At 46.9% G+C, this 23,734-nt stretch overlaps 1 protein-coding gene across 4 annotated transcripts in view; it reads left to right on the plus strand.

The window, feature by feature from the left end:
• Positions 1 to 23,734, plus strand: part of vps13b (vacuolar protein sorting 13 homolog B) — a 1,087,794-nt gene that overhangs the window by 998,863 nt on the left and 65,197 nt on the right. For all 4 annotated transcript variants that reach the window (XM_085992288.1, XM_085992290.1, XM_085992289.1 and 1 more), the window contains exons 46-51: positions 5,258 to 5,341; positions 6,258 to 6,433; positions 7,740 to 7,907; positions 8,646 to 8,856; positions 10,579 to 10,767; positions 16,016 to 16,162. In XM_085992288.1, the coding sequence (XP_085848414.1) occupies positions 5,258 to 5,341; positions 6,258 to 6,433; positions 7,740 to 7,907; positions 8,646 to 8,856; positions 10,579 to 10,767; positions 16,016 to 16,162 (975 nt within the window). The remainder of the gene's footprint in view (positions 1 to 5,257; positions 5,342 to 6,257; positions 6,434 to 7,739; positions 7,908 to 8,645; positions 8,857 to 10,578; positions 10,768 to 16,015; positions 16,163 to 23,734) is intronic.

Genomic DNA, 23,734 nt, shown 5'->3' on the forward strand with positions numbered 1-23,734 from the left:
TGTTTGACAAATTTTTTCAAGTTTTTTGAGGATGTAACTAGCAGGGTAGATAAAGGGGAACCAGTGAATGTAGTATATTTGGATTTCCAAAAGACATTCGATAAGGTGCCACATAAAAGACTATTACATAAGATTAGGGCTCATGGGGTTGGGGGTAATATAGCAGCATGGATAGAGGATTGGTTAACGGACAGAAAACAGAGAGTAGGGATAAATGGATCTTTTTCAGGTTGGCAGGCTGTAACTAGTGGGGTGCCGCAAGGATCAGTGTTGCGGCCTCAGCTATTTACAATCTATATTAATGACCTAGATGAAGGGACCGAGTGTAATGTATCCAAGTTTGCTGATGATATAAAGCTAGGTGGGACAGTAAGCTGTGAGGAGAACACAGAGGGCTAGAAATTCAGTTGCGTGTGCGACCAGTTACCGCCCAAAGAGGGCTTCTGCGCCAGTAGAGGAGTTTGCGCTGATATTCAGCACTGCGGTAATGGCGGCGGTAGCCGGTAGCGCTGCGCCGGCACCGATGACGTCATCGGTGTACGCAGTGCCCCGGTTCCGCCCCGCTACCGGCCCGACCCCCATATTTAGTTGCGGCCGCCTCTTCCGCAGCGGCCGCAAACAATGTTGTGAAGACCGGGCCGTGCTGCAGCCTTAGTGGCGCTAGTTAAGGCGGAGGTGCGGCCGGCCGCTTTTTCGGCGGCCGCCTGGCCGCACCTCCTTCCCCGGCCTCCTCCACCCCCCCCCCCCCCCCGCGGCAATGCCGGCTGCTTTCCGCGAGCCCGGCACTTCTCCGTGGTACCGGGCTCATTTGCCGGCACTATCAAGCGGCGAGCTCCCCGTTGCAGGCACCTCCCCCTTAAGAGAAGGAGGAGGCCTGCAGTACCGCAGCCTGCCGCTCTGCAGGGGGTGGCGCAGCGGCACCTACAGCGCTGAAATTCAGTTTCAGCGCCCCAAGCGGGGGCGGGCACACCCTGGAATAGCGCCCGGTTCCGACTTGGGGCGCAAAAACTGAATATCTGACGGGCGCAACTGGCTCCGCGCGCAGCGCTAACTTTTGGGCGCTAGCCAGCTGGCGGGGCCTTGCTGAATTTCTAGGCCAGAGAGTCTGCAAAGGGGTATAGATAGACTAAGTGAGTGGGCAGTAAGGTGGCAGATGGAGTATAATGTAGGGAAATGTGAGGTTATTCACTTTGGTAGGAAGAATAGAAAAACAGAATATTTTTTAAATGGTGAGAAACTTTCAAATGTTGGTGTTCAGAGAGATTTGGGTGCCCTCATGCAAGAAACACAGAAAGGGCTGTAAATGCTGAATCTTTGAGTATATTCAAGACTGAGATCGATAGATTTTTGGACTCTAGTGGAATCAAGGGATATGGCGATCGGGCGGAAAAGTGGAGTTGAGGTCAAAGATCAGCCATGATCTTATTGAATGGCAGAGCAGGCTCGAGGGGCCGTATAGCCGACTCCTGCTCTTACTACTTATGTTCTTACCACCCCTGAACAGCCTAGCTCTAATTTTAAGGTTATGGCAACTTGTTCTCGACTCTTATCAACTCCTTTAATTATCTTAAGCACCTAATTAGATCACCCCTTAATCTTCTATCCTCGGGAATACAAGCTTAGTCAATGCAACTTGTCCTCAGCCCCGGTATCATTCTGAATTGTTAAATAAACCTGATTGGAAAATGTTTAGGATATCAGATTGGGTTTGTGCAGAATATACTTTAGAATGCTTAACAATGGGTGCCAAGTCATTTTGAAATAGAATTATTGGACCTGTGTGTGTGTTGCTGGATTTCTTACGAAATTATAATGGTGATCGCTGTTAATATCTATATGATGCTGATTTCATTTTCAAGTACTGTGAGCAGACAGCTTGGTGGTCTACTGTCTGCTCTAATCAGAAGGAACAGTGCTATGCACAGGCATACTTAAGCGCACAGGCATACTTAAGCGCGCACACACAGAGCTGTGATCATTAAGTTACAAAAGAGTTGACGAATCCCATAATTTTTAGCATTATAACATTAAAGCCTGTACTACCTTTTAACATTAACTATTCAAAATTTGCCAATTGCAACCGATATGAATCCAAACCATGCATCACCGCCACAACCACCTCCTTCTCCATCAAAAGCGTTTACACCAGTAAGGAAGTGCCAGATTGATGCAATTTTAGCACAATTATATTGCGCATCTTGAATTAGTGCAATACAAGAACTACTTTGCACCAATGCAGGAGATGCAATGCAGTTGGTCCATCAGACACTAGTCAAGATAATTGCACAAGGATTGGAGTCTGGCCAAATTCACTCCCGCCCCTGAAAAATGTAAAATGAGTCCTCAAAAAGAACAAAAACTGAATGTAAATGGAACCAGCGCAAACTTATCATTTTTATTCATTCATGGGATGTGGGCGTCGCTGGCAAAGCCAGTATTTATTGCCCATCCCTAATTGCCCTTGAGACGGTGATGGTGAGCCGCCTTCTTGAACCGCTGCAATCCGTGTGGTGAAGGTACTCCCACAGTGCTGTTAGGGATGGAGTTCCAGGATTTTGACCCAGTGACGATGAAGGATCGGCGATATACTTCTAAATCAGGATGGTGTGTGACTTGGAGGGGAACTTGGAGGTGGTGGTGTTCCCATGCGCCTGCTGCCCTTGTCCTTCTAGGTGGAAGAGGTCGCGGGTTTGGAAGGTGCTGCCGAAGAAGCCTTGGCGAGTTGCTGCAGTGCATCTTGTAGATGGTACACACTGCAGCCATGGTACGCCGGTGGTGGAGGGAGTGAGTGTTTAAGGTGGTGGATGGCATGCCAATCAAGTAGGCTGCTTTGTCTTGGATGGTGTCAAGCTTCTTGAGTGTTGTTGGAGTTGCACTCATCCAGGCAAGTGGAGAGTATTCCATCACACTCCTGACTTGTGCCTTGTAGATGATGGAAAGGCTTTGAGGAGTCAGGAGGTGAGACACTCACCGCAGAATACCCAGCCTCTGACCTGCTCTTGTTGCCACAGTATTTATGTGGCTGGTCCAGTTAAGTTTCTGGTCAATGGTGACCCCCAGAATGTTGATGGTGGGGGATTCGGCGATGGATAATGTCTTTGAATGTCAAGGGGCGATGGTTAGATGCTTGCTTGTTGGAGATAGTCATTGCCTGGCACTTGTGTGGCGTGAATGTTGCCTGCCACTTATCAGCCCAAGCCTGAATATCATCCAATTCTTGCTGCATGCGGGCTGGGACTGCTTCATTATCTGAGGAGTTGTGAAAGGCGCTGAACACTGTGCAGTCATCAGTGAACATCCCCATTTCTAACCTTATGTTGGAGGGAAGGTCGTTGATGAAGCAGCTGAAGATGGTTGGGCCTAGGACACTGCCCTGATGAACTCCTGCAGCAATGTCCTGGGGCTGTGATGATTGACCTCCAACCACCACAACCATCTTCCTTTGTGCTAGGTATGACTCCAGCCAGTGGAGAGTTTCCCCCCCCAATTCCCATTCCCATAGTTTTACTAGGGCTCCTTGATGCCACACTCAGTCAAATGTTGCCTTGATGTCAAGGGCAGTCACTCTCACCTCACCTCTGAAATTCAGCTCTTTTGTCCATGTTTGGACCAAGGCTGTAATGAGGTCTGGAGCCGAATGATGCCCAGTATGGGTTCCGCCAGGACCAGTGAGCAGGCTTTTGGTGAGTTTTGGAATCACCTACAAATGAGCAATCCCCAATGCTATCACTACGACGCCCTGAAATGCCAAGAGCTGACCATAAAGAAGAATACCCTCAGTCAATTAGTCCTGGGACTCAGTGAAGTAACTACTAACAATACTAACAATAACCAGCCCCAGGACAGTGACAGGGTAACACAAAGAATTCGACCCAACACAATCGTCGCTAAGCAAAAGGAAAAATATCTGACATATTGGGCAGAAACAACAAAAACCCAAAGCAAACTCAATTGCTACTTGGCCCTAAACAGACAATACAACATAGCTGATTACCTGACCATGGTAAAGGATAACAAACTGAGAAGAACCTTGACAAGGTACAGACTTAGCGAACATAGCCTAGCGATCGAAAAAGGCAGACACAGGCAGACCAGGCTGCCAAGAGAGGACAGGATATGCTCTCACTGCAGTCAGGGAGTGGTGGAGACAGAGATGCACTTCCTCACAGCTTGTGGAAAATATCAGGGCATCAGGGAGAATTTCTACCAAAAATTCTCACAAATATGCCCTGATTTCAGAAATCTGAATGACAACCAAAAACTCCCATTCCTACTGGGAGAGGAGAGAAGCTGTATAACACTGGCGGCGCACTATGTTACAGCTTGCCATGAACAGAGGGACAACCAGTAAACTAAGAAAAAAATATATATAAACAATGCGAATGTATATTTATACACTCAGGGATATACCTGTTTATACACTGTATGAATAGAACTGCGTTTATGTGCTAAACCATAAATGTATTTTGATGCTTTGGCAACATAAGATGTAACTTATCATGCCAATAAAGCGATTTAAATTGTAAATTGTAAATTGAGTGCCGCTTGATAGCACTATCGACGACACCTTCCATCACTTTGCTGATGATTGAGAGTAGACTGATGGGGTGGTAATTGGCCAGATTGGATTTGTCCTGCTTTTTGTGGACAGGACATACCTGGGCAGTTTTCCACATTGTCGGATAAATGTCAGTGTTATAGCTGTACTGGAACAGCTTGGCTAGAGGCACGGCTAGTTCTGGAGCACAAGTCTTCAGCATGACAGCTGGTATGTTGTCGGGGCCCACAGCCTTTGCTGTATCCAGTGCGCTCAGCCGTTTCTTGATATCACGTGGAGTGAATCGAATTGGCTGAAGACTGGCTTCTGTGGTGGTGGGGACCTCAGGAGGAGGCCGATATGGATCATCCACTCAGCACTTTTAGCTGAAGATGGTTGCTGGGTTCCACCATCGTTGAGGATGGGGATATTCATGGAGCCTCCTTCTCCCGTTAGTTGTTTAATGGTCCACCACCATTCACGACTGGATGTGGCAGGACTGCAGAGCTTTGATCTGATCCGTTGATTGTGGGATCGCTTAGCTCTGTCTATAGCATGCTGCTTCTGCTTTTTAGCATGCATGTAGTCCTGTGTTGCAGCTTCCCCAGGTTGGCACCACATTTCTAGGTATGTGAAAATCCTTTTGATTTTAATGTAGCTTTTAGTTCATGGCCTCCTTCAAATAAGTAACTCGCGTTTCATTGTTATTGATCAATGCAGGTCCCAAGTTCAAACGGCTCCGTGTTACATGTGTGGTGCGCTTCTCTGAGCCTGGACGCAGAGTCCCCAGTACAACAGAGAGTGGTGAGCGTTCTATTCCTCTTCAGCCTTTTCAAAGCACTGCTAACATTTTTTTCTGCCAAAATAATAACAGTTTTAAAGCAAGACTTGCATTTATATAGCGCTTTTCACGACCACTGGATGTCCTAAAGCGCTTTACAGTCAATGAAGTACTTTTGAAGAGTAGTCACTGTTGTAACATAGGAAACGCGGCAGCCAGTTTGCGCTCAGCAAGCTCCCACAAACAGATAATCTGTTTGTGATGTTAATTGAGGGATAAATATTGGCCAGGACACCGGGGATAACTCCCCTGCTCCTCTTCGAAATAGTGCCACGGGATCTTTTACGTCCACCCGAGAGCAGGTTTAATATCACATCTGAAAGACGGCACCTCCGACAGTGCAGCCTTCTCTCAGCACTGCACTGGGAGTGTCGACCTAGGTTTTTGTGCTCAAGTCTCTGGAGTGGGACTTGAACCCACGACCTTCTGACTCCGAGGCGAGAGAGCGCTACCCACTGAGCCACGGCTGACACTTTGTTACACTTATTCAGAGAGCATTGTGAATGTTTGTGTAAACACTCATTCCTCCGACACACTTGATGACGTAATGGGGAGGTGGGGTGACGGGGTAGATGCATTAAATAAATCTGAATCTGGGCAGTGCAAAGCGCCTTGGGATGTTTTACTACGTTAAAGGGGCTATATAAATGCAAGTTGTTGTTGTGCCGCCAATAAGATTGAAGCTGTACCCCGAAAGAGTCAACATCTTCAGGAGTGTATTTTTGTACGTGGGCAAGAATGACCGATAAAAATGTTTTTTTTTCTCTCAAACCGCATTGCCCTTCTTCCCTTGCACGCACCTTGCCCTTCCCTATGCTGGCACGTTCATTTTTGTTCCACTCTCGAGGCCTGTTTTAACATCTTGTATTTCAACTGCAGCTGGTTTTCAGCCCTCTGTTTGTCATGCGAAGCCATCTCCCTGATCCCATTATTCTACACGTGGAGAGGCGGAGTTTGGGTTTGAAAGACCCGCAGGTCATTATTGGCAAAGGTCAGGAGGAGCCGCTCCTGAACGTGGAGCCAGAACTCGTGCACCATTTGACGTTTCAAGCAAGGTAACGATAAAATTCCTGCCAGTGACGGTCATTGGCCGACACTTCACCTTGTTCCAGACGTTGTAATTTATGCTTACAATGTGCTTTGATGAAACCTCTTTTTCTATTTCACAGTCTGTAATACTTGCCTCTGTGTAGTGGCTTTTCTAGAGGATATAATTAGTGGTAAATTGTTATGTTTGCCTACATTGTATATTTTGTTCTCTGATGTAAATTAAAGCATCAGTGGGGAAGGGTGGGGAAGGCACTGCTTCTGTCTTCATTCCTGTATTCTGCCTAAGAAGAAGATGATGATTTTGGGTTTGCAGAGATATATATTGGTGCAAACTGTCATGTGACTTGGCATATTGGGATCGTCAGCAGAATCTGAAGCACGGGAAATGAAAAAAAGAAAGTCTTGCCTTTCTGTAGCGCCTTTTAGGACCCCCAGGGCGTCCCAAAGCGCATTACAAGCAGCGAAGTACTTTTTGAAGTGCAGTCAGTGTAGGAAACGTGGCAGCCGATTCGCGCACAGCAAGATCCCACAAACAGCAATGTGATAGAGAGCAGCTAACCTGTTTCAGTGGTGTCACCTGAAGTACTTCTGTTTCCGAAGCTTCATTCAATCCACGTCAGTAACTAATTTAGTGAAAACAGAATCAAGGTGTTACAGCTGCCCCTCGTAGCGCAAGTGAAGTCCAGCGGGCAACTGTAACACCAGCGGACCCTTGAGCAAGAGACTGTTTCAGTCTCGATTGTTTCAATAAGACAGGTCCACTTTCGAAGGGAACTTGTGGATGATGGCCTGCAATGATGTATCCGAGCTGGTGAAATGTGAAAAGTCATGTTGTTGAATCATGTTGCACAGAAGGCAGCCATTCAGCTCCTCACATTCCAGATTGTAACAGCTCGCTGCGTTAAAAACGGTCTCCTCATCTCCCCTCTGGTTCTTTTGCCAGTTATCTTAAATCTGTATCCTCCTGCCAGTGGAAACAGTTTCTCACTAATTACTCTATCAAAACCTTTCATGATTTTGAACACCTCTATCAAATCTCCCCTTAACCTTCTCTGCTCTAAGGAGAACAACCCCAGCTTCTGGAGCCTCGCCACACAACTGAAGTCCCTCATCCCTGGTACCATTCTAGTAAATCTCCTCCGCACCCCCTCTAAGGCCTCGACACCCTTCCTAAAGTATGGAAACAGGTTCTCCTTATTTATCGGCTTAACTTTTACCAAAATAAAAACTGATTTTTAGTTCTGCGGCGAAGGAAACCATGTTTGAACGATAACGCAATAAAATGTAGTAATTGTTCCCCCACCTTCTCAGGGAGGAAGATGAAGCATCCCAATGTGCAATCCCCATCTCCACGGCCCTTATTAAACAAATCGTCCGTGGACCACAAAGAGATTGTACTGTCGGCAAGTTGCTTACAGAGTTCTACAAAATGGACACTGCACATCCCCCATGGCCCTACATAACAAAGGAACCCAACAGGTAATGCAGTGAAACCCTTTGCTCTTGGCTTACTGCGCGTCTAGCAGTTTGGGAATATGCTAAATATTTGATGCAAATGGATATAATTACAGTGTCTGTTACTTTGGGTATATTTAAGCTGAAATGTCCTTTAATCAGTAAGCACATAACTGTTGCCAGATATGAACAATCATGCCTAATAATGTTTCAAATAGCTTTTTTATGTCCTCTTTTATCAAATTCTTTACATTTTCAGTGGATTAAGAATAAATCTTCAGGGGCCAATCTGAATTTAAACAGCATGAACTTGTTTCTGAAAGCGCTTACTGTATCATTTGTATTCATAAAAATATTTATTTTAAAGATAAAACATATACACTTACAATGCTTTGATTATAAAGTGACCATTTTCTTTGCAAGTCCGTCACGGTTTTTGTGAGAATCATTCGATCCCCAAACTTACTTTTTTAAAGTTCTGAATCAAAACAGTATATCAACTGGTAATCCACAGTTAAGAAGATAAATGTCATTTTAGCTCGGTCTGGAAAGATCGCATTGTAACACAAAAGAATTTGGGGGATAATCTTTGTGTAAACATTTTCTGGCAGCCTTTTTAAAAGCCAGAACAATTTTTTAAGGATCTGCCACTTTTGACATGAAGAATTATGACAGCTTAAATACTTGTTTCAAGCACATAACTGCCAGCGAGGATAATGAAGAACTAATCTGTTTCTTTTAATGTGTGCTTGACCCGAGCAGCAAAAACAGCAGTGAGCTGCTTGCTCAGTGGGACAGTCCAATGCAAGTTAAGCTGTCTGCCTGGAAGCCCTGCCTTAATACACTTCTCGTTGAGCTGCTGCCCTGGGCCTTGTTTGTCAACCAATCCAAGTGGGACCTCTGGCTTTTTGAAGGCGAGAAGATAGTCGTGCAGGTTCCCGCCGGGAAAATTATTGTGCCGCCAAACTTTCAGGTAAATGTGTTAACAATTTGAGTATTGTGTGCAGTTTTGGTCGCCTTATCTGAGGGAGGATGTTCTTGCCGTGGAAGGAGTTCAGCGAAGATTCACCAGGCTGATACCTGGGATGGCAGGAATGACGTATGAGGAGAGATTGGGTCGATTGGGCTTGTACTCGCTGGAGTTTAGAAGAATGAGAGGGGATCTCATTGAAACTTATAAAATTCTGACAGGACTGGACAGACTAGATGCAGGAAGGATGTTCCCAATGGTCGGGGAGTCCAGAACCAGGGGTCACAGTCTAAGGATAAGGGGTAGGCCATTTAGGACAGAAATGAGGAGGAATTTCTTCACCCAAAGAGTGGTGAACCTGTGGAATTCTCTACCACAGAAGGCAGTAGAGGCCAATTCATTAAATATATTCAAGAAGGAGTTGGATATATTTCTTAAGGCTAAAGGGATCAAGGGGTATGGGGACCAGGTACTGAATTTGGATGATCAGCCATGATCGCATTGAATGGCGGAACAGGCTCGAGGGGCCGAATGGCCTACTCCTGCTCCTATCTTCTATGTTTTTATGTAACAATACATTTTCTTTGTCTTGCAAAAAAAAACCTTTGTGGTTTTTGAAAGGGCTGGGTTTTTAGTTTCTGGGCAAGTGCTGTGGTGTGTTTCTTCAGAGCTGGATTGGGATGCTTAAGATAATTCGCCTGAATACCCATATCAGCCTGCACATAGCAAAGATCTTCATCCAGGCTGTTAGGCTGTAGATTCATTTGGGTCCCCGACAGGGTTTTTTTTTTTAAAGTACTTAACGCACAGTCTCTTTATTACTCCAATGGTTTATTTTTTTTAAATTGAAATCTATGTGGTACCTTGGTGTTCCAGCACTATGCCGCAGCATGGAAAGACCCGCCAATGTCACCATGATTCCCCTTGTCCCATCCTTGGTCGTGCTGTCCGCCAGGTTCCTGTTAGAGGCAAGATGCTACCACAGAGGAAATTACATTTGGAGAATGAGCCACTTAGGCTACACTTGCACGTTTCCTGTTAGGCTTAAAAGAATCATAAATCTTACAGCACAGAAGGAGGCCATTTGGCCCATCATGGAAGAGCCGGCCAATTAGTCCTACTTCCCCTGCTCTTTCCCCATAGCCCTGCAAATTTTTCCCCTTCAAGTATTTATCCAATCCCCTTTTGAAAGATACTATTGAATCTGCTTCCACCACAGGGACTGTAATAGCCCATTCAGCCCCTCGAGCCTGCTCCACCATTCAGTGAGATCATGGCTGATCTGTGACCTAACTCCATATGCCCGCCTCTGCCACGTATCGCTTAATACCTTTGGTTAACAAAAATCTATCAATCTCAGACTTAAAATTAACAATTGACCTGGCATCACCTGCCGTTTGCGGAAGAGAGTTCCAAACTTCTACCACTCTTTGCGTTTCCTAACTTCACTCCTGAAGGCCTGGTGCATTCCAGATTGTAACAACTCGCTGCAACAAAAATAAAATGTCTCCTCATGGGAGCAGGTTGCCTACCATGCACTCGAGGCGTGGAAATAGCACTGACCTGAAAAGGGAAAGGAAAAATCATTTGTAAAAATGCAGGCAATTTTGATTAGGTTAAAATGCCAGCTTCTTAACCTAGAAAAAAACCCCGCAAAATGCCAGTCGAAATCCTTTGAAAATGTGATAAAAACGCTATATTTTCTTTTTAACCATTATTTTTCAGGAGCCTTTTCAGATTGGTATCTATTGGGCCAGTACGAACACCGTACACAAATCTACGGCAGTCCGGCTGGTGCATGATGTCACATCCCCCAAGTGGAAGGATTATCCCATCACTGATGTCATCACGCTGGATGAGGAAGGGATGGCTGATGCAGATGTGAAACTTGGAACCTTTCCCGATCATCAGAAGGTCAGTTTGAAATGCTGAGCTTTTACTTGCACTTGTGGGAACATTACGAAACCAGCCCCAAGGGGTTTTCTGTTGGGGCATTAGTAGGGTATCTAAAACTGTAAAACAAAAGCTCCCTTACTAGAGGAAGAAACTTTGTTCTAGACCCCCTTTCTTGCCAGCTCTTACTGGTGCTTGCATTTCTAAGAGGTTCCAGCTGCATGATCGTCCAGAAAATACTGCACTTTTTACATTACAAACTGGTGCATTTTGGTTTATTGTAAATCATTTCTTACTTCATGATTCGATTCTTCGGAACATAGGAACAGGAGGAGGCCATTCAGCCCCTTGAGTCTGTTTCGCCGTTCAATTCAATCATGGCTGATCTGTATCTTAACTCCATCTAACTGCCTTGGTTCCATAACCCTTCCATAATACCCTTGCCGAACAAAAATCTATCAATCTCAGTTTTGAAGTTTTCAATTGACCCCCAGACTCGACAGCTTTTTGGGGAGAAATTTCCACTCCCCTCTGTGTGAAGAAGTGCTTTCTGACATCACCCCTGAACGGCCTAGTTCTAATTTTAAGGTTATGTCCCTTTGTTCTGGACTCCCCACCAGAGGAAATAGTTTCTCTCTGTCTACCCTTTAATCATCTTAAACACCTCAATTAGATCACCCCTGAATCTTCTATTAAGGAAATACAAGTCTAGTCTATGTAACCTTTCCTCCTACTGTAATTTAACCCCGGTATCATTCTGGTGAATCTGTGCTGCACCCTCTCCAAGGCCAATATATCTTTCCTGAGGTTCCCAGACTGCATGCAGTACTTCAGATGGGGTCTAACCAGACCTCTGTACAACTGTGGCATAATTTCCACCCCTTGAGTTAAAGGCCAACTTTCCATTAGCCTTTTAAATTATTTTTTTGTACTTGTCCACCAGCTTTTAGTGATTGCTGTACACGGACCCCTAAATCTCTCTGCTCCTCCACAGTGCCTAGCTTCTCACCATTTAGAAACTGCCTTTATCATTCTTTATTAGGTCCAGAGTGGATGACCTCCCACTGACCTTAATCTGGAAAAACGGGAACAACAAATAACATTTGGTTTTATCCACATTCAACAGACCTAGCTGATTACATCGCTTCCCCAAAAGCTGCTTAAACAATAACACACCTCCTTCACACACATTGTTCCCTTTTATCCCCCATTTCACAGAGGCTTTCTTCCCTTCCCCTGCCCCCACAAAAAAACCTTTCCTATTAAGAGGCACTTTAACCCTCTATCATCACTCTGTTCACAGAAGCGCTCTAGACTTTCCAACTCCCCATTTCACAGGTACACTCTCTCCCCTCCACCTTCCACCATCAGAGGCTTGCCCACCTGCCACCCCTGGTGATGATAAGTGTACAGATTCCCTTGCAATGCACATGCCCCTGTTCTGCCCTAAAACCTTTTGACGTGGAGGAAAAATATGAAAGTGGAATTAGACCTTACCTCAGGGTGAATCACCTCAACAATATGATGGAATCATCGAATGGTTACAGCACAGAAGGAGGCCATTCGGCCCATCCAGCCCATGCCGGTTCTCTGCAAGATCACTTCAGCCAGTCCCACTCCCCCGCCCTTTCCCCGATGCTCTGCAAAATGTTTTCCTTCAGGTACTTATCCAGTTCCCTTTTGAAAGCCACGATTGAGTCTGCCTCCAAACCACCCTGTCAGGCCGTGCATTCCAGATCCTAACCACGAAAAGTTTTTCCTTATGTCGCCTTTGGTTCTTCTGCCAATCACCTTAAGTATGATGGGCTGATAAGGCACTGGTATATTCAGTAAGAATGCTATGTTTTAAATTTTTTTCAATGTTGTCATGATCGCTCCACCATTTGGTTTGCTGCCAAAAAGTTAGAAAATGACCCTTTATGTTGTATGTATGTTGTGTGAGTTTGGTTTTCACATTGATCGCTCGAAAGGGATGAAACCTCTAAATTTCAGTTTTGGGATGAATTTTAATTAGTCTGCTGCCAAATTCTGTTCTAAATGTTTGGCTTCTGGAACCTGGCATTGCTCTCAAAAGCACAAATGATCAGAAACACAAAAGAATTTGACTAAGTCTGGTCAATTCCCAAACCGAAATTTCTGCTAAATCATCGAATAGTACGGCACAGAAGGAGGCCATTCGGCCCATCAAGTCTGCACCAGCTCTTTCAAAGAGCGATCCAGTTAGTCCCACTCCCCCTGGCACTTTCCTCATAGCCCTGCCATTATTTTTTCTCAAAGTATTTATCAAATTCCCTTTTGAAAGCTACTATTGAAGCTGTATCCATCCACCACCCTAATCAGGCAGCGCATTCCAAATGCTAACCACACTTTTTAAAAAAAAAAAAAAAAAAAAAGTTTTTCCTCATGTCGCCTCTGGTTCTTTTGCCAATCACCTTAAATCTGTGTCCTCTGGTTACCGACCCTTCAGCCATTGGAAACAGTTTCTCTTTATTTACTCTATCTAAACCCTTCATGATATTAAACACCTCTATCAAATCTCCTCTTAGTCTTCTCTGCTCTACGGAGAACAAACACCAACTTCTCCAGTCTATCCACTTAACTATAATCACTCATCCCTGGAACCATTCTAATAAATCTCCTCTGTACCCTCTCCAAAGCCTTCGCGTCCTCCCTAAAGTGCGGTGCCCAGAATTGGACACAATATTCCAGCTGGTGCCGAACTAGTGTTTTATACAGGTTTAATATAACTTCTTAGCTTTTGTATTCTATGGGCAGGATTTTCATTGGGCCGTGGAGGCGGGATTGGAGGCGTGTGGGGGGTTAAAATCGCAAAATCGGGGGGGCATGAACCCATCCCGCCTCCATGCCAGTTTCAAAGGAGGCAGATACCCGACCTGTGCTGGGAGCCGCCTCCCCGAGGCGGGAAGGGGATTAGTGCCAATTAACTGCCTGTTAATAGGTAGTTAACAGGCAGTTTTTAGCCAAATCCCTATTATTATTCCTGAAGTGTGGGATTCCTGACGGCTCCAAACCACGCCAAGTTAGCGAGGTGGACCGTCGGGCTGAAGGGCTTGGAGGGTTCGAGATGTCCGGTGTTCAGGTGAGTGATGGGTGCATGAGTGCAGAGGTAAGTGTGTTTAAAGGAGTTTAATTACCTTTACTGCCTTCCTTCCTTCAGGTTTCGGGAGTCCCTCATCTCACCGGCACAGAAAGCAGAATGGCCGCGAGCTGTCAAAAGTTCCAGCATTCAGCTTTCTGTTCTGGGGAGATCTCTAAATCATCCTGAGAGTGAGGAATTAACTTGGAGTACAGATTGTCAGTGTTTGACCGCTTCAAACAGCTGTCAAACGCTGATATTTCATCTGTCAAAAGGTCCTGACAGATGAAATATCAATCTGTGACGTTACCCGCTGGGTGGGCTCAACAAGGTCAATCAAGTGAAAATCGCGTTGGTTGGCCACAACTCGATGGAGGCGGGACTACAACCCCGAAAGTTGTAGTCCCGCCTCCTACCCGCCTCCAGTATCAAAATCCTGCCCTGTGCCTCTATTCATGAAGCCCAGGATCCCACCTGCTTTATTAACTGCTTTGTTAACTTGTCCTGCCTCCTTCAAAGATTTGTGTACAAACACCCCCAGGTCTCGCTGTTCTTACACCCCCTTTTAAAATGATACCATTTAGCTTGTATTGCCTCTCCTCATTCTTCTTACCAAAATGCATCACTGCACACTTTTCTGTGTTGAATTTCACCTGCCGTGTTCCCGTCCATTCCACCAGCCTGACTGTGTTCTCTTGAAGTCTATTACTATCTTCCTCATTGTTTACTACACTTCCAAGTTCCGTGTCATCTGCAGATATCAAAATTGTGCCCTGTACCCCCAAGTCCAAGTCATTCATGTAAATCAAAAACAGCAGTGGTCCTAGTACTGAACCCTGGCGAACACCACTGTATACCTCCTTCCCTAAATGAAGCCTCTACTTTAGGAACAATAGCTATTTTGTCCCCATTCTCTCTCTCGAGGAAAGATGCATGTTTTTAACTTAACCATACATTATCAATGATGTCAGAAGTTAGTGGTAATCGGTGGCTGTTTCGCCCCCCCCACCCCTCGTTAAAGATTTTGCTGTGTACAGTAGTTGATAAATAAAAAGTAAAACATTTGATAAATATAACTAATGTTTCATATGTAAGATTCATTAACCAAAGTAAACTATCTGTGTTGAATTGGACCACTAATTGAGGTTGCTATGTTTTCAGCTGTGGTTCAGTGGGTAGCTCCCTCGCCTCTGAATCAGAAGGTTGTGGGTTCAAGTCCCACTCCAGAGACTGAGCACAAAAATCTAGGCTGACACTCCAGTGCAGTGCTGAGGGAGCGCTGCATGGTCGGAGGAGCCGTCTTTCAGATGAGACGTTAAACCGAGGCCCCGTCTGCTCTCTCAGGTGGACGTAAAAAATCCTATGGCCACTCTTTCAAAGAAGAGCAGGGGAGTTATCCGCGGTGTCCTGGCCAATATTTATCCCTCACTCAACATCACTAAAACAGATGATCTGGTCATTGTCGCGTTGCTGTTTGTGGGAGCTTGCTGTGTGCAAATTGGCTGCCGCGTTTCTTACATTACAACAGTGACTGTGACACGAATCAGTCATTCATGAAAGAAAGACTTATGAAATGATACTGAGTGGCCTACGGGTGGCGCTGTCCAGGGAGAGTATAAATACTCGGGCACGGGCCCAGCTTGCACAGGACATTCTTAACAGGAACTAGTGAAGGACACAACTAGACCTCCATGTTGTAAAACAGTTGATTAAAGCTTTGTTTAACGCTTAGACCAGGTGCCTCGTAGTTTTCTTACGTCAGACTGTACTTCAAAAAAGTACTTCATTGGCTGTAAAGCGCTTTGGGACGTCGGTGGTCATTTAAGACGCTATGTAAATGAAAGTCTTTCTTTTTATAACTAACGCGGTATGAAATTGTAGAACAGCAGTTAACCATGAATGGGAGCAATTTACATATTTCCATTTTGTGCAGCAAATGCTATAGGAACCTCAGTGCGAAGGTCAGTGGGAAGACAGCGAGTGTCTATAAGTATCTTATTTTTTGATTGCAAAGCTGCTTGCCTACCTAACAACAGTGACTACACGTCAAAAGCAGTTCATTGGCTGTGAAGTGCTTTGGGACGTCCCGAGGACGGAGGTGATGTGATGTAAACGCAAGTTCTGTCTTTCTGTTTCTTTCTACTTTGCTGATATGTTCTCTGTGCTCTGCAGTTGTGTCAGTTCTGCATCTCGTCAGTGGTGCGACATGGGATTCAGATCCTTGTGATTGAGGACAAGACAGTTATAATGAACACCACCGGTCACAAAATCTACTATCGACCTATGCTCATCTTCCCAGAGCGAGCAACACTAAAAGAGGTACAAGTTACAGAAATCACTTTATATAATAACTGTCTTTCACTTAGTCCAATCTATGGCAATACTAAACGTGTGTATTTAATCCAAGTTACGAGTTTATGATGACGGTCACTGTAATTATAGAGCTTTTGACTGGTAAATCTAAGTTTAAATCTTTGTCTTGTCTGGCATTCACACAAACTTCCCCATGAGCGTTTCATTGGTCTTTACTACAGGTTCTGAGGAAAGGAAAAGTAACCGAGGAGAGCCTTCTGGCATTGTCTGGCCACACTTCCTAGGAATGACCAGGAGTAGGGTATCTCTTCGATAGATTTTTGTTCGGCAATGGTTTTTAGGGCGACAGAACCAAGGCGGGTAGATGGAGTTAAGATACAGGTCACCCATAATCTAATTACAACGTATTGTAAAGTATTTACATTCGGCCCGACAGGTTCATGACCGTGTTTATGCTCCACACGAGCCTCCTCCCACCCCTCTTCATCTAACCCCATCAACATATCCTTCTGTTCCTTTCTCCCTCATGTGCATATCTAGCTTCCCCTTGAATGCATCTATGCTATTCACCTCAACTACTCCCTGTGGTAAAAACAGAAAATACTGGAAATACTCAGCAGGCCAGGCAGCATCTGTGGAGAGAGGAACAGTCAACGTTTCAGGTCGATGACCCTTCGTCAGAACTGGAAAAAGCTGGAGATGGAACAGGTTTTTAAGCAAGTTTTAAGAAAAAATTTCCATTTTTTTCTCTCTCCCACATGGCAGCTGTCGATCATTCTGCCAGTACCATTTACACTTCATCTTGAGCCATCTTTTGTTTCTTAACTTGTCCCATTACCATCTCCTTTTGCCTCACACCATCATCCCTTTTGTCTCTTAATCTCTCCTGCCTTCCACCCTATCACAGACCTTCCCTTTTGGTCTTTCCTCCCCTCCCCCCTCTCCCTGCCCCTACACTTGCTTAAAAACCTGTTCCATCTCCAGCTTTTTCCAGTTCTGACAAAGGGTCATCGACCTGAAACGTTAACTCTGTTTCTCTCTCCACAGATGCTGCCTGACCTGCTGAGTGTTTCCAGCGTTTTCTGTTTTTATTTCAGATTCCCAGCATCCGCAGTATTTTGCTTTTGTACTCCCTGTGGTGACGAGTTCCACATTCTCACTGCTCTCTGGGTAAAGACGTTTCTCCTGAATTCCCTATTGGATTTATTAGAGACTATCTTATATTTATGGCTCCTGGTTCTAGACTCGCCCGCAAGTGGAAACAACATCTCTACATCTACCCTATCAAACTCTTTCATAAACTTGGAAGACCTCTATCAGGTCACCCCACAGTCTTCTCTTTTCTAATTGAACAGTCTCAAATGGCTGATTGACCTACTCCTGTTCCGATGCTACTACCTTGGGGGATCTCTATAGTTTGGAGCTGACCAACCAAGTGGATGGAATGGGTACAGGGAAAGGGTATGAATTAGCAGAAACACAGCAAACTATTACAGCAAACCAAGTTAGCACGTACAGCTGTATCTGGTGTTTCTCATTTGAGATGCCAGTCATTTTCATTTGTACATTTGGCTTCAAGTTCTTCACTACTCATAACAATAGAAGCTGAAAGGCTGTTTCCCCTGGCTGGAGAGTCTAGAACTAGGATAAGGATAAAGGGTTTAAGCCATTTATGTCTGTGATCAGGAGAAATTTCTTCACTGAGAGGGTGGTGAATCTTTGGAATTCTCTGCCCCAGAGGGCTGTGGAGGCTCAGTCATTGAGCATATCCAAGAATGAGGTCGATGGATTTTTGGGCTCATGGGGAATCAAGGGCTATGGGGATAGGGCGGGAAGGTGGAGTTGAGGTCGAGGATCAGCCATGATCTTATTGAATGACGGAGCGGGCTCATGGGGCCGTGTGGCCGACTCCTGCTCAAATTTCTTATGTTCTAACAAGGACTTATGCAAGAGTTTACATAAAGATGTGGGCCTTTCGTTTCTTTTCTTTTGTCATGACTTGTAATACTTGGTCCTCGAACAGAAGCAAAACAATTCACATTGCTACAACGATGAAACTTCAAAGATGATGACTTAAAATGGGTGTCATTATAACTTAATTGATTTTATTAGTCTCTGTTCGATGTCCTGGGATCAGCTGCCCCTTCTAGTTTTATATTATCTGTGAATTTGATCAGTTGGGGTAGATCTTCACTGCAGTTAGTTCTCGGGGTGAGTGACAGGAAGAGTGACGGCGCTGCCCGCCCAACATCGTCAGTCTGAAGCCCGAACCATTTTGATGACATTTAAATTTTAATCGGGGCGCTGCCCACACCTTTTCAGTGATGGCAGGCTGCCCAACCAACGGGAGGGCGAGATTTCCAGTGGCACTTATTTAAAGCATGGTTGCACCTCTTGCAGCTGTCCTTTTACTCTCTCGCAAAAATGTTGCCACCTAGGGGAGATTCGGGCCGCTACACATCTCGGGCAAGAGCACCTCGATTTAGTGACTCGTCGGTGGAGGTCTTTGTTTTGAACAGGCGAGGGCACGGAGTCAGGTCCTCTTCCCCCTCAGACGGCGGGAGGGTGCACCAGGCAGATTTTGTCGCAGGGTCTGGAGCGCTGTGGCGAAAACTGTAACTGGGCTTCCAAAACACTCTGCCAGAGCTCCACGAAAAATGATCTACTACGGACCTTGATGCATAATTTGTAAATGCGATAGTTTTTTTTTAATCACATGATTCAAATTGGCAATCTTCACATCCTGTACTGCTATAAATTACGGCTAGCGGTCTCAGCAGATTTTGTTTAACTGACAAATCTTTAACAAATTTCCAGCTATTTAAAGATATGGCCGTAACTAATTATTATGTGAATTCCTTTCAAAATTTGACATGCTCCTGTCTCATAATGGCCTTCAGTGTAACTTCAGTAACTTGCGAAGTCTTTAACAGATTTACACCCAATTTCAATACATAGCTTTTTAAAAATTATTATTTGAAGAATAATTCTGCTGTAATTCGAGATGACGGCCTTTGTTATATTAGTCTTTGGTGCCCACTCAGTACCTTGCGTGAGGCTGGACATATTTTCACTAACTTCGGCAAGTTGGCAGCTGTGGTCTTGTCATGTTACCCTGAGGGGAGTAATACTGCCCCTTCCACCCTTGCTAAATGTCAACAGATGACATGCTCGTTGAAGTAAGACATTTATATACATTTCAAAACAAGTAGGAAACTCTAATAGCAGCCACTTTTCAGCTAGACAGTTATTAAAAATAGAGAGGAAAAAAACACAGGTCACACACAAGGAGAAATTTGTATTTTTTTATGTTGAAGAGCAGTGAGAACTATAGCAGCCATAAGCTTTGCGCTTCTCTCATCTTCCAGACAGTGGGACCAGCAGTTGTGGGATAATATCTGGGAGGGAGGTTGTGGGTAACATTAGTCATGGCCTTTTCCCCAGATAGGTTGGATGTTACTGCATTATGTTATTCCAAGTCCTTATGCAATGATGAGGCCACTAAGAGACCAAGAGAGAGGTTTAAAGAAATGTCTTCGCTCGGAGAGCAGTTGGAGCATGAGTTGCTTTCCAGATCCCGTGGGACCGCACATTAGCTGTTGTGTTAGTGTGTCACTGATTTAAAAAAAAAGTGTACAAATTTTATTGTAATGCATGCTCCCAGTCCTTTGCCCTTTCCACCCCCCTATTCTTTGAAGTGGGGAAAAATATATAAGTGGAATTACTTAGAATTTTACAGCACAGAAACAGGCCATTCAGCCCAACTGGTCCGTGCTGGTATTTATGCTCCACACGAGCCTCCTCCCACCCTTCTTCATCTAACCCTATCTAAGTAGCTCTTACATCAGTGTGAATCACATACCATTGTGAGATGCCATACCGCCTCCAGCCCTACAACTTCCGAGATCTCTGCGCTCCTCCAATTCTGGCCTCTTGCGCATCCCCGATTTTAATCGCTCCATCGTTGGAGGCCGTGCCTCCAGCTGCCGAGGCCCCGAGCTCTGGACTTCCCGCCCTAAACCCCACTGCCTCTCGACCTCTCTCTCCTCCTTTAAGATGCTCCTTAATACCTACCTCTTTGACCAAGCTTTTGGTCATCTGTCCTAATATTTCCTTATGTGGCTCAGTGTCAAATTTTGTTTGATAAACGCTCCTGTGAAGCACCTTGGGATGTTTTGCTATGTTAAAGGCGCTATATAAATGCATGTTGTTGTTGTTGGAAGGCCAAGTATTTTCCAGCAGGGTGAGAGGGACGATGGAGAGGAAGTGCTATCTTGCTGTTGTACTCCAGTTACACATGAGCTTCGGCCCAGCTCTGCAATTGGTTGGAGTGCCCCTTTTTCTCAGCTAGGGAATGTGTCGAGCAGGGATGCCTGAAGAGGGGCCGAATTATCATTTAAAATGGGACAAAACGGGGACGAAATTCGGTTACGCCCCGTAAGGGGGCGGTAACCGAATTATCGCCGGAGATTTAGCGGCTGGCGCGGAAGTACCGCCCCGCCACAGAATTCAGCTTACTATCTCGGGAGCTCCACTTCCTCTCGCGGCGGTGTCGGGGGCACAAAGCACGGTTATGCCAGAGCTCTCCGCATAGTGCTGACGCGTTTCAGCGCCCCTCCCCTTCCGTTAAAGGGAAGGGGCGCTGCTGGCTCTGCATGACCTCTGATGGCCCACCAAGGCGGCGTGGTGCCGTGCCTGCGCGATGGCGGCCACGGACCATGCCAAGGACCGACCTGGAGCCCAAAAAAAATAAAATGGCAGCGCGGGTCGCGGCCGCACCTCCCTTTAATTAGCGCCCCGTGGGCAGAAGCTCGCCCATGAGACTGGCGCTGACACCGCCCGCGGCAGCCTCGCGGGGTGCTGCCGAATTTTTGCCGTGGGGCAGTAAGGGGTCATGGCATACGGCGATGATGTCATCGCCTGCGGCGCTACCGGCAGGGGCATTGCGCTATCGGCTAGCGCCTCAGTAGCGTCCTGCCGAATTTCTCAGGAGGCGCTCACACCCGCCCCGGTGATAAACCCTTTGCGCCCCATTAACGCCCCCTGGAGACGCTAACGGCAGGCGCAAAGGAGCAAAATTTCACGGCCAACGGCCTAGAAATTCAGTTGGGCGCGCCAGCCGTTAACGCCTTAGGAGGAGTAGATCTCGAGCGCTAGGCGCTTATCGCCCGGGCGCAGCGCGATCTGTGCCTCTCCCCAACTTCAGGACACATTTAGCGCCGGCGCAAAGTCTTAGCGCGCGCCCTGCTGCGCGCGCAGATCATGACGTCATTTAATAGTGCAACGCCCTTTGTGCGCCCCAAACCGGAACTTCACTCGCGCTGGCCCATTGTGCGCTGGGCGGCCCGAGCGACTGTGAAGTGGAACGGTACACAGGCCAGCCGGGCTGCGGGGAGCGCAAATTAAAGGGCACTTACCCAGCAGTATAAAGGCCAGCCATTTTGCAGCATTCACTCTCGTGCAACGGTTTTTTGGACAGAGACCAAGGAGGAGAGTTTACTGGTTTGGACCAACACTTGGACAGGTATTTTTGGCTCAGGCCAGAGCTTACCAATTATCTTTGCCTTCATTCAGAGCTCAGTGTTTGCCAGCATATAATGGGGGCTGCATTGGGTGGCAACGCTGAATTTCAGCCTTATGCCAGAAGGGCTTACAGACGCCGTGAGAGAGTGGCAGTCCTGGCTAGACGCAGAGGGTGCAACAGGCGTCGCCAACTGAGGCCTTACCCACGCAGGGTATACCGCCAGCAGACCTCCTATCTGACCATGTCTGCCGCAATGTGTGTTAGGAGGCTGCGATTCCGAAGGGAGGTGGTTGCAGACATCTGCCGGCTGCTTCAGAGAGATCTGCAGCCACAGCTGATGCGCAGGACGTCTCTGTCGGTGGCAGTGAAGGTGACGGTGGCTCTCAACTTCTATGCCTCCGGCTCCTTCCAATCCGCGACTGGGGACATCGCTAACATCTCCCAGTTCGCCGTGCATTGCTGCATCCGCCAGGTGACCGAAGCCCTTTCCAGAAGGAGACATCAATTCATCTCCTTCCCCATGACCCTGGACAAGCAGCAGCAGCGTGCAGTGGGGTTTGCAAGAATAGCGGGCTTCCCCATGGTGCAGGGCGCCATTGACTGCACGCATGTGGCTTTGCGGGCACCTCTTGAGCATGCCGAGGAGCACCGCAACCGGAAGGGCTACCATTCCCTCAATGTACAGCTGGTGTGTGACCACAGGCAGCGCATCCTAGCTGTCAATGCCCGCTTTCCAGGCAGCAGCCACGATGCCTTTATCCTGCGACAGACAACTGTGGCTGACATGTTCCAGGCACAGCCTCCCCCAAGAGGATGGCTTATCGGGGACAAAGGCTATCCTTTGTGTACCTGGCTCATGACCCCGCTCCGCGCGCCCACGACCCCTGCTGAAGAGGCATACAACGAGAGCCATCAAGCGACGAGGAACCTCATAGAACAAACAATCGGCGTGCTCAAGCAACGGTTCCGCTGTCTCGATCGCTCCGGGGGAGCCCTCCAGTATTCGCAGGATCGAGTCTCCCAATTCGTCGTCGTTTGCTGCATGCTGCACAACCTGGCTATCCGCAGGACTCAGGCACTGCCACCTCACGTTGGACCACCACCTCAGGAGGAGGAGCAGGAGGAGCATGAGGACGAGGAGTACCAGCCCAGGAGGGACGCACAAGGTCCAAGGGCCGCCCGTCGGCGGCTTATTGAACGTCACTTCTAGGCCCCCTGTCAGGGAATGGCTTGTGCCAATGATAGAACATGATTGCAGCCGCTCCGCAAGCCCTCAGCCGGTTAAGGCAACAAACACTTCAAAGATCAAACATGGACAATGTGAATAAATAAAATGGTTTATTGTACAAACTCTGGGCCCTTCCCACATGAAAACCAAAAACAGACGAAACCCCCAAAAAACACTCAAACACATTACTCGCTCCCACAACCTGGAGAGGATTAACAAAATAGGGCAACTAAAATGGCCGTCATTCTCGGCCTTCGTCAAAAACAAACATCACATCATCGGCCTTCAAAAAACAAACATCCAATTCTCGGCCTCAAGAAACAAACACAAATGGCCACACATTCGACTATTTGGGCCGCTAGGGCGATGCCTTGGCCATCTTTGGGTGGCCCCTGCCCGCCCTGCTGCTCCGCCTCAAAGTAAGGCCATTGGCTGCTGCAAGGCTGGGGGCAGGCTCCTGAGGGGCACATGTCGTGACGGCAGATGCCCTTGGGGGTCGGCCTAGTCGAGGTCTGGCCGTCGAGCGGGCGGCTGTTGATTGCTGCAGCTGTGGCTGGCCAGCATCAGTCGCTGCAGCAGCTCCTGGCAGCTCCACTGGGGGAGTGGCAGTGGCGGCTGGAGGAATGGCGGCAAGCTGGCGGATGGCAGGCGCTCGCTGGTCGCCTGAGACACTGGCACTCGCACGGGCCAGCACTGCAGCATGCGCACCAATCTGCCGAGGGACAGACCGCTGTGCTACTGCAGCGCGCCGGGTGCCCTGGCGATGCCTGGCTGACACAGCGAGTGTGGCAGCAGTGAGTGCCCATGTTGACCTGTTCACTGACCG

Source organism: Somniosus microcephalus, chromosome 7, assembly GCF_052327205.1.
Source record: "Somniosus microcephalus isolate GS21.2 chromosome 7, FLI_Smic_1.0, whole genome shotgun sequence".
In the NCBI taxonomy this organism is placed as follows: domain Eukaryota; kingdom Metazoa; phylum Chordata; class Chondrichthyes; order Squaliformes; family Somniosidae; genus Somniosus; species Somniosus microcephalus.